General features: G+C 34.9%; 1 protein-coding gene across 3 annotated transcripts in view; it reads right to left on the reverse strand.

Moving 5' to 3' along the window:
- LOC149777776 (multiple epidermal growth factor-like domains protein 8) overlaps positions 1-12,019 on the reverse strand; it is a 151,497-nt gene that overhangs the window by 31,127 nt on the left and 108,351 nt on the right. For all 3 annotated transcript variants that reach the window (XM_089938810.1, XM_089938812.1, XM_089938811.1), the window contains exons 22-24: positions 9,062-9,206; positions 5,908-6,214; positions 1,079-1,211 (exon numbers count right to left, since the gene is read on the reverse strand). In XM_089938810.1, the coding sequence (XP_089794936.1) occupies positions 1,079-1,211; positions 5,908-6,214; positions 9,062-9,206 (585 nt within the window). The remainder of the gene's footprint in view (positions 1-1,078; positions 1,212-5,907; positions 6,215-9,061; positions 9,207-12,019) is intronic.

Genomic DNA, 12,019 nt, shown 5'->3' on the forward strand with positions numbered 1-12,019 from the left:
AACCAGCATTGACCAGTGACCAAGCAATGTGACTATTTAAAACAGCACTAACCATGCAATAAAACTATCTTCTGACCCTGCAGAGACCATTGACCAAGCAATGTGACTATTAAAAACAGCAATGATCATACAATAGAACTATCTTCTGACCCAATAGAGAACACTGTGCAAGCAATATGACTATTTAAAACAGCACTGATCATACAAAAAACTATCTTCTGAACCTGCAGAGACCACTGAGTAAGCAATGTGACTATTTAAAACAGCACTAACCATGTAATAAAATCATGTTGCATTAACATGCACATAATCAAGCTTCAAAATGGCTCACTAGCCACTAATTTCTCTCAACTGAGGACTCCAAACAACAACAACAATAATAATAAATAACATTAATAATAATAATATTAATAGCAATAATAATAATAATAATTATCATCATCATTATCATCATCATCATCTTCATCATAATCATCATATACTTATTGAGGGTAACACAATTTTCTAATGACTACTGTCTCTATCATTGGTCCCTTCCTACTATTTTCAATTTCTTACAGGAATAATAAGTATAATGTACACAATAAAAACTGAAGATGCTGATAAGTCTGATTGCTTCTTAACAATAATGTCTCAAAAAGCCTTGAATAAGTGTAACAGGTCGGCCCCCCTCACGTGTTACCTCGCTCAAGTTTTCATAGTCTTTAAGGTCTCTTGAAAGATACTGGGCATGTTCATAGCGATTGTGAAGGTCTTTTTTTGTAACTACAAGAAATATTGTTGCTTCAAACATTTTATTGGATCATTCTTTTTCTCATAGCTAAATAAATATCTACTGATTTAATTTCTTAGTCATATAAATTAAAATATACCACAAAAGGTTCATCTTCATCTTATACTGGCAAAATACAACTACATTTTATATAACACATCTGAAAAGAGAACTGCTAAATCCAATGACAAATTGTTTTATACAAATTTAAGTCAATGTAAATATTTTGTTTTTTGCCCCATCTTTTGTAACTAACAAATGCTTCTTTAAGCAAAATTTATCTTACAAATGTGTGGAAATACTTACTGATTCAGCTGACTTGAACTGTGGGTAGACTGCAATGCATTCACTACAGGTGCGGAAACGTGTACAATTCATATCCATGAACCATGACATATTACACTGTCTTCCAGCTTCCACCGATACAGGATTGACACACCTGATAAGACAGTTAAAACACTTCAAATTGTATGCGTAAAATATTTTTGAGCATGAACACTACGCAGTTCTTGAATACATATATGGAGATTCTACCAGATTTTCTCTGAAGGCGAGTACTACCCCGTCATCCAAAAGAGAGAAGGGGAAGTAGGAAAAGAGGAGTGAGGAGGAAATCATTGCAATTCATTATGTACTGAGTACTTAAATATGTATCTCTCTTAATCTGTTAGGGCAATACTGAAATCAGATTCCTCTTATGATGCCCCCTTCAGTTGTATAAGCATTAATCTGCTGATTATTTTTGAGTTTAATCCGTTACTTGTTTATATGTGAATAGTGTTCTGTGAGAAGCCCCTTCAACAGTCTGTCATTAGAAAGGGCATATACACTAGAGACTATTTTAACATTGATTTGTTGAATTTTCCACAACTCACAGGTAATTTCTCATGGATATCTCTTCCAAAATGCACATGAACTTTTAACTCCAGATGTTGTGTAAGAGTCGATATCCTAATTCAAACAGCCAATTTCTGATGTAAAAGGGTTATTTTTCCCATAATGTTTACAATTATGGCACAACTTACCTCTTGCTTTGATGTTGTGTTGAAACACTTTGTATTTTAAAACCAAGATTTCTGAAAATTTGCTACAAATTAGGGCTTCTTCTTTGGCAGTTCATCAAACCTGACGTCTGACACTGTTTTAGAATAACCATTCTCCATTTGGTGAGAAATTCCACTTCACCTTTAAATTTCTTCATTCTACCATTCACTCGCCTCATTCATGCCATTACTGAATTCAAGCTGAATAAAATCTCTCATTTTCTACCAGTCATGCTTGACTATAAACTCACCTTCTGAAAATGACCAAAACGAACACATGCGTAAATGAAAGGAAGGAGCATTCATTGCAGAACCCTCGAGTCTAGATGCATTTCTGCTATAAATAAAAAGCAAGATTTCCAAGCATCCTTTAAACAACCTTCATCTGCATACTTTGGAACAGAGAAAGGTATTTTGTTCAAATAAATATCACTATTTTTTAAAACATTTCTTTTTAGATCCTTTACTAAATTAATCTTAGTAGATGAGTGCATTTTTACATGCAAAACTTTGAACTAATTAGTGGGAGCTCTCAGGCATCACTGTTTTCCAAGTGTACAAATTTGTAAAATGTTTGCATTTTTTTTGCACTTGCATGCACTGGCAGTATCTCTGCATATACAGTATGTAGAAGATGGATAACAGAGCTCTAAATGATGCATATACAGTATGAAGAATATGGATAACAAAGCTCTAGATAATGCATCTACTATTTATAGAACATGGATAACAGAGCTCTAGATGATAAACAGTATGTAGAATATGGATAACAGCTCTAGATGATATATACTATAAGTACAATATATGGATAACAGCTCTAAATCATACATACAATATGGATAACAGAGCTCTAGATAATAAAGTCTGTATAATATGGATAACAGAGCTCTAGATAATAAAGTCTGTACAATATGGATAACAGAGCTCTAGATAATAAAGTCTTTACAATATGGATAACAGAGCTCTAGATAATAAAGTCCGTACAATATGGATAACAGAGCTCTAGGTGATGCATATACATACATAGAATATGGATAACAGACCTCAAAATTATGCATCTATTTAACACAGAATATGGATAACAGAGCTCTATATGATGCATGTACAGTATACAGAATATGGATAACAGAGCTCTAGATACATATACAGTATGTAAAATATGTGTAACACTGCTCCAGATAATACATATACAGTGAGGATGTTATGCTGACACATTGAAATCAGACCTTTTCATGTTCTATACACATTTACACAATCTTCCTTTAACTATTTAGTAATCTAACTTCTACAGGAAAATATTTATTTCTAGACTTAAGAGGACTTTTCATATCAATATCCTTTAATTAACACACCTCACATCTGACATAGTGGGTTTATTAAGTCAAAACATAATCACTTTTGTGTTCCAATGGCTGGTAAATGTTTCCAATGCATGTAACATGCCAGCCTTCATATAAAGTATGCAAATGTGGATAACAGCTCTAGATGTTACATATACATATGTAGAATATGGATAATATACAATTTCAATTAAATACTTCTTATCATTATTTAAATAAACCTAAGTCTGTTATACTAACATGTTAATCCATTGATTTAGACAAATATCTATGTGATTTACTGTAAGAATAAAATAAATAGCTCAAGTTTGGGACAGAAATGTTCACTTCTCTCTTTGGTGTTTTATTTCTGTAACATACCTACTTGTACACATGTATGCACATATCTGCCCCCTCCCACAATCTGCCGAGACACAGTACAGTCTGCAAACACGCTTGAGATGTTATAAATACACAGTACAGTCAGCAAACATGCTTGAGATGTTATAAACACACAGTACAGTCAGCAAACATGCTTGAGATGTTATAAACACACACAGTACAGTAGGCGAACATGCTCGAGATGTTATAAACACTTAGTACAGTTTGAAAACATGCCTAAGATGTTATATTGTAAGTTCTATTGGATTCTGACAACTTCTCAAGTCCCTCTGGTGTAAAAACACCATTATTGCTACCATGACCCATTCATGGAGAAAAACAAAGATACAATAACCACAAAGACCAAACGCTAGTGAGTGTTTGTAAAACCTTCATTCCCATGCTCCTGATCAGTCCCACCCCTTCAACTGTTATTTTTCTTGGTTTTAACAGCACTGTTAACGCATTATTTGCTATATCATGCAAAGGAAATGGGAGCCAAGTGCCTTTCTAAAGGACATGCACAGGCAGTCAATCATGGCTGGCCTGGTCAGGTAATGAATCATTACCCTTGGATTATGAGTTCAATGCTCAAGTAACTGAGCTATTGCATTCCCCCTCCCCTCCAATTTGTCCCACTAAGGCTCAGTCTCAAGGGATGGCTATAAAGTGGGGATCTCAATCATAACTCAACCAATACCAAATTGTAAACAAAAAAGCCAAGGCTCTCATTCAAAACCTTATCTGGAATGTACTCAAACTTGGGTCAACTATCAAACACAAATGCCAACCCAATAAGTATGCTTATCTGGCATCCAGGCAAAAAAATTCCAATCTTTAAACACATATTGTAGAATGGTCACTAAATCCATAAATGGGCCATACTTTCATCCCTTTTCAATTCTGTAAGAAGTCCATGCATACTTGTTACTAGGTCTCATGAGTAAATTATACTGCGTCTATTCCTCCAACCCCGAAAACAAAAATAACTTCCACTAAGGCAAAATAACCACTAAACAAATTGTAGTTATATTTAAAAAATATTCCCTATTGTATATTCTTTAATGTTGATGCATTTTTTGCCTGCAAACCTCATATTAATCTGGTTCATTGTAAAGTGCATTATGCTTTTCATGTTGATACATTAAAATCTGTGTACCAGTCTATCGCATGGACAAGTTTTAAGGAAATGGACAGAGATATTTGCCGTGTAGGTCTTGATGCTGCATTACTTTTGATACCCTGTGTCTTTATAGAAACTTCCTAATCCAATCTAAATCCCACAAAATGATGATTTTCTAGAATTTCATTAACTAAATTTAAAATGCAGAATTTTCAATGAAATTTCATCATAATCTCACAAAATGCAGAACTGGCATATCTGCAAGCATACAAATTCTTACACTAATAAGGCTAACAACTAAGGAAATATTATGTGCCCGACCACATCCACTCAACCCTGCCTCCAGCCATACCCAGACCATTTACTCTACCCTCTCCATGCAGACCCCACCCCTACCCCTATTCAACGACCCTGAACCAATTATTTATGAAAAATTATAAAATCATTGGGAGCAATTACAGGCCAATGTCAATCATATCCCAAGACTTAAAGTTTGTCTTGAACCAAGCAGAATGTGCTTGGCATTAAAAAAATATACAAATACACACACACACAAACACACACACACAGACACACACACACACACAGAATCCCACAATCCCAGTCTGTTAAAACTGCTTAACTATCGTCATCATATGGATGTGTTTTCTTAGACATTAAAAAAGCTATTAACTTGATAACCCCATGTGCCATGTTCAGGTGTCATGAGGTTGTACCATACTCTTAAGCTATGTACCATCATGATCTTTAACAATGCACAAAAGTGGGTGGTTTTATAGAAAAGTTGACAATGATACTAATTAATATACACTTTCTATTTGCATGCCAAAATATAGTGGGTGAAACTTTCTGAGGCCTGATGTGCAGGAGGGGGGCAAATTGCGCTTTTGGAACAGGAATTTGTGTCCATACTTTAGTCTTTTTCGCCTGAGATCTAAAGCATATCTTTACAAAAAGTTTGATATTTTGAGCAAAAAGCAGATAGGAAATGAAAATCATGGCTCAAATAAGCTAGAAAATTACAAAATGAAAGGATTTTTAAAAAATAAAAGAAATTCAATTATTACCCTGCTGCACTAGCATGAGTGAAATAGCGAAATAAAAACATCTTTTATATAGCCTGGCATCTGTCTTAAAGCAAATTGTTCAGAAGCAGAAATATTTGCATGTATTTTGAAGTAACCCCAAAAATGCATTTCCCACCCTCACTTCAAACAGAAATAAAAATAATCTCCATGAGTTAATGAGTTAACAAGGAAGGTTATTTACCTGGGTGGTGCACTATTTGCATTGGAGCTGCATATAGTCTTATTTCTGTAACTGGTGCTCTCTGTTGAATTTGATGTCACATTCTGAGTGGAAATACCATCTACTGTTACAACACATGCAGTGCAACCGATTTGGGAAACGCATGTATCTACATCACCGCTGACCTCACAAATATCGAGGGGAAGAGACAACTGGAACATGTTTGCACTTGTCACATCATTCAATCCACCAAAAACGTAGATACTGTTGTTGAAAACGGTTGCGCTAGGTGCATAGGATCTACTCATGGCCTGGCCTGCAGGATTATCTGAATGACAAAGGTACTGCAACTGATTTCCGAACAATGATGTGAATTCTTCGCAAATTAAAAACAGAGAAGATTGTTATATATTTGGCAAAAGCATTATTGCATGCCAAAGATGACAATCTGCTATGTTCCTTTATCAACCAAGGCCCTTCAAACTAAGATTTCCTCATTTTTCACAAGTATATTGTATCCATCATTAACATCACAAGGCAACCAACTCCATCATATCAATGAAAGCACAGATTTGATTGATTAATTAGTAACTGTGCTTGGATGAGAAACTTCGACTGACTCATTCAAAGCATTTTACCCATGTTCACAGTGATTTGCTGATCAGGTTTCATGAAGAAAGAGAAAATCTCAGAGGAGGTAGCTATGGATGATAACGTAGCCAAGCAGACTGTACTGGTGGTTTGCAACAATGGGTAATGACAAAAATGCTGCAGTTTATCAAACGAATGATGCATGGTTTCCCATCAGAAATAAATTACAGGTTAAATAACACAAAACAAACTTATTTGATTGATGCTCACTTAAATTTAAGAATTTTGTAAATGTTCATAGATTATTCACATCTCTATTTTAAATAACACTATTAACTCTTCTTTTCTGTGTCTAGAAGTGTGTGAAGTGTAGCCATAAATTCTAACACTATAACTTTTCACTAATGTAGCTGCATTATTTTGTATACTTAGTATATGTTGTTGTTGCTTTGGGGTTAACACCATCTGTCAAAACATGATAGGATATACAAGATGGCCAGTTGTTCTTGTTGCAAGGTTTAATGCCATTTTTAGCACAAGGCAGGCTATACATGGCAGCCGGTATAAATGGTGGAGGAAGAACCCTGGGAAAACCCTGGAAAGAACCAATGACCCACAAGAAGCTACGGAAAGCTTTCTCACATACCCACATTCACCAAACCTGAGACTTGAACCCACACAGTCAGAGGTGAGATGGCACTGAATGGTAATGAAGAGCGCTTTAGACGACTCGGCCACTCGGGGCCCCCAAGATGGCCAGTACAGCTGCTGGAAGAAAACACTGGTAAGAACCACCAACATATGGGAAGCTACTGGCAAGCTTTCTCACATACACACAGTTGCCGAGAATGAAATTTGAACCACATGGTGACATGTGAGATGGCATTGATTAGATAAGGTGAGACCCCAAGGCCACCATATGGCCCCTTAGTTGAGTGGGTGAGTGGTGGTAGTGTGCATTCCCCAAAGTCCATTTTAATTTTTTGGAACATTGATAATGCTCTTTCTACATCTAACTTCAGGCAACAAAGGGCAATAACTTCAACAGGAATACCTGACTTACCAAACTTCAAATGATCTGGGTTGTTCCACTTTGTGTACTTGGGCTCTCCCACAGCAGTGCTCAAAGGAATATCAAACACTAAATCACCTTAGCTATTGTCAGTCAATTAAATAATCCCTGAAATAGCTGATGTTTTTCTCTGACCACTTTTACGTTATAACTGTGATTTTATAAATCATGTTTTTCAAGTGACATATCATGATTCAGCAGGCAGGATACTGGTAACCTGGACCATAAAGTTATAGAATTGTGTATTGCGTATCGTCCAATAACATAAAGTTATAGAATTGTGTATTGCGTATCGTCCAATAACATTTGGAAGTAGGCAAAATTTCATGGAAAAAACTGTAGGGATTAAGAAATGACAGACATAAGGAAACAAGCTTACATTATTCCTTGTTGCAATGTTGACCTTGAGATAGGGGTGGTATGACTCTTGACAAGCTATATTAGGCTAAAGTTTCATTAAAATATATGTTGGTTCAAAGGTTATACCCATACATGGACAAAGGTCACTGAATTAATTTAACCTTTGCCATGACCTTGAGGCAGGGACCATAGCTATAGTATGTCAAACTAATTGGTTATGATAAATTAAAATCTTGTATGCATACATTTTTTCCTTACTGTAACCTTCATCCTGGGGTAGCAAATGTTCATCAGCCATTATGCAACAAAAAAATCATGAGATCAGGAAACAAAGATTTTTGTTAACTTTCTCCTGACCTTCAGTTCCACAACATTTTAATGCTGATCAAGGTCACTGCTAACTAGCAATTTAAGATGGTACAGTGTGTGTGTGTGTGTGTGATTCAGATTTTTAACATAGCTTTAACAATTTTTCAGTCATATTGCTATGATGTCTGCAATGTGCAGTTTATAGTGATGTCTAGCAATGGAGCATCATGCCACAAATATACCATGATGTCCCACCCAGTCACATTATCATAACACCAGACCAACCAGTCCTAACACTAACCTCTTAATGCTGTGCACCTAGTGAGGCAGCTGTTGGTACCATTTTTATAAGTCATTGGTACAAATCGCTCGCAGTTCAAACCTGCAACCTCCCACCTGCGAGCATATGTATTGTAAAAGTATAAACTGGTGTACTACAAACAGCCATCCTTAAATGAATACATTGTAAAATTTGATTATTTGTGGTGAATGTCATTTTCATGAATAACAAAAATCCACAAAATTAAATCCTGCACGAAAAGTTTATGCTAAGCTATAGTGTTTAAGTTAATTATGACCCCATGTGATTACATCTCATGTAACTATTAGATTACTGCTATGGTATTTAAGTTAATTATGAACCTATGTGATTACATCCCATGTATCTGTTAGATTACTGCTACAGTGTTTAAGTTAATTATGACCCCATGCGATTACATCCCAGGAAACTGTTAGATTACTGCTCAACAAGGACATGGTACTCCAATAAATATTTCTCATTTTAAAGTACTTGATTATCATTACTTACTTGCTTTCTGAAATTGATATTTTAAAAAAACTTACCTGACATGGAAAGAACCTGCCAAATGTTACATGTATACTTGTAGATAAGAATGTTGTTGGAGAGGTTTCCTTTACTATTCTTCCCTCCAATGACAACCATGTAGTTACCCATGCTTACTGCTGTGTGGAAACAGCTTGGCTCTAGCTGTGGACAAAGTTAAGGAACAGTACTATTATTTAAAACAGAAAGTGGTTTTATGAACAATTCTATTTATAAATATAATTAATCTGAGAATTTTTTTTCTAAAATTAATAAACCAGTCTCTTTTCTAGGCAATTCATTATATACAACGGCTATAAATAGTTGACAATACAACAGTGTCAGTGAAAGTACATGCATAATATGTGTATTCTTTCGTCAGTGGAAGCATTATAAGGGATACCCTCTTGTATAGCATTTTCTAATGTTTATACGGGTTAAACATGGGTCTCTTGAGGGGACTTATGCTCTACTAATCAAAATGAATTTCCTATACTCGATTATAAGACCATATCTCTTTAACTGCCTTGTACTGAAACCCTTTCTGATATTCTTGACAACCATATATATCAAAATTTGTAAAATCATATGCTTGAGTTAACACATTCAAAAAAGATACCAGTAAGAAAAAAAATGTGCATCATGACGTTTGACTTTGAAGCTGATATCAAATAGTAAAGATCATTGAAAGTTATTAAAGTGACACCAATATTCTTCAGATCTATCCACAAACTGGGTTCAATAATAAAAATTATATTTATACTTGTGTTTTATCATCCTTACATGCCAGCAGAGCTAAAAACTCAAGTCCATTAATCTTACAATCAACATCAGAATGGTATCAACTTGTTCACTGGAATGCCACTAACAACAAAGTCTAGTCAAAATTTACTTGTACATGTACAATTAGTCACTATGTTCACATGCTTAACATAGTACAAAAATGCAAGCAATGGCCTTGGACTTGACCCCAAGGTCAATTAGATATGATCTTCAAAACTCATTCATTAAGGTATGGATATGCTGGCGATCAGATATGCACCTTTTCCAAACAATTAAATATTTCAAGAATTGTTTAAATGAAAACCTAATGATACTGCCACCATTTCCAACCAATTAAATATTGCAAGAAGTGTTTGATTGAAATCCCCACAACACTGCCACCATTTCCAACCAATTAAATATTGCAAGAAGTCTTTGAATGAAAATCCCATGACACTGCCACCATTTAAAACCAATTAAATATTGCAAGAAGTCTTTGAATGAAATCCACATTCCAACCAATTAAATATTGCAAGAAGTGTTTGAATGAAAACCCCATGACACTGCCACAAATCAGGCAAGAGGACTAGTGATTTACATTTATAGTTTTACATACAGTGGCTTATTAACATGAATGAAATCCCCATGACACTGCCTCCATTTCCAACCAATTAAATATTGCAAGAAGTGTTTTAATGAAATCCCCATGACACTGCCTCCATTTCCAACCAATTAAATATTGCAAGAAGTGTTTGAATGAAAACACCATGATACTACCACCATTCAGGCAAGAGGGCTAGTGATTTACATTTGTAGTTTTACATACAATGGCATTTTAACATGGCATGTTCTGCCTATTCTATTTAATCATCCCCTTGCTATTCTGAACACAAAAGCTGAACATTCTTTTTAGCCCCCTCCACCCCAAATAATTATATATTTCTTTTTACAAGCCTGTGATATTTTTATTGATTCCATTCTGTGATCATACTTATGTTACATACTTGAGCATTTTATTTTACATAATGTGAATACTGTATTTTATTACATCTCAACCCCATGAAATGAGACTTCAGATTAACAGTCCGTTGATAATAAATCTGCACCATTTAATACAGTGCAAGAGAGGATTAGATAAAAAATAAAAAATGTTATTAAGACCATCCATTATGATGAAGTAATTTTTACAGGATTTGTCACATTTCTGCAGTCATATCATCATCTTTTGTATTTAAGACAAACTACATAATTATAGTGAAAGGCATTTGAGTGTCAGCATGACCATCCAATAAAGTGGCGCTCTACAGTTTCGTATTTTGCATAGGGTTAAGATTTTAAAGAAAAAGAATTTCCCCAGCTTTCCTCACTGGTTATACTGGATATTTAAAAAAAACCTTGTATATCTTAGGTATAATGCAAAGAACCTTTAATTCCCTTTATTTTGGTGTATGATTGATAGGTGTACTATGGGTTATAGAGTATACAGCTTGGCCTTACTTCAGATGTGCACCTTTCAAAAAAGTACTAGCTCTACTTGGTCATTTTCACTTCCTGAACTTCAGAGGTAAATTGTATAAAAAAGAGCCGATAACTTTTTTTACATTTTATATATTTGGTAATTCATTCATTGCACTTTCAGAAGCTGGTATTGTCTAGTCTGGCAAAATTCATTTTCCTTATTTCAATAGCTGCTATGTATAGTGTACTTTAGACTAATTCAGGCTGATTTTTTAACACAAGGGGGCAGTCATTTTAGTTAGCAGTGTGCTTAAATCATGTAAAATTTCCAAAAGTACAATATCCAAAAGAAATATCATCCACATTACATTAATGTAGCATAGAGGTATGCCAACATTCTCTCCACTGTGTATGTTTTAAATGCGAACTACTTCACCTTACATACATCACTCTCTCAAAAGTACATATTATCTGGTGAGCGTCCCCTAAAGACCACAGTTATAACAAGATTTTCAATATGGTTGCCATGGCCACCATGTCAGAGCTGACTATCTATACCAAGTTGTTAAAGGTGCCCACCATGCCAGCCAAACTGACATCATTTTCATTTAGTACCAACCAGATGTAAGAAGCCCATGTAGCTATGACCATCAATTTTGGAGAAGTATTGAGAAAATTTTTTTTGTAGCATCTTGGAGGTCTGATCTGCACCATTTTCATTTAATAACAAGTGTATAAGGACAAACTAGACATAAGAT

The sequence above is a fragment of the Sinohyriopsis cumingii genome, chromosome 17, assembly GCF_028554795.1.
Source record: "Sinohyriopsis cumingii isolate HCF-2022 chromosome 17, ASM2855479v2, whole genome shotgun sequence".
Lineage (NCBI taxonomy): Eukaryota > Metazoa > Mollusca > Bivalvia > Unionida > Unionidae > Sinohyriopsis > Sinohyriopsis cumingii.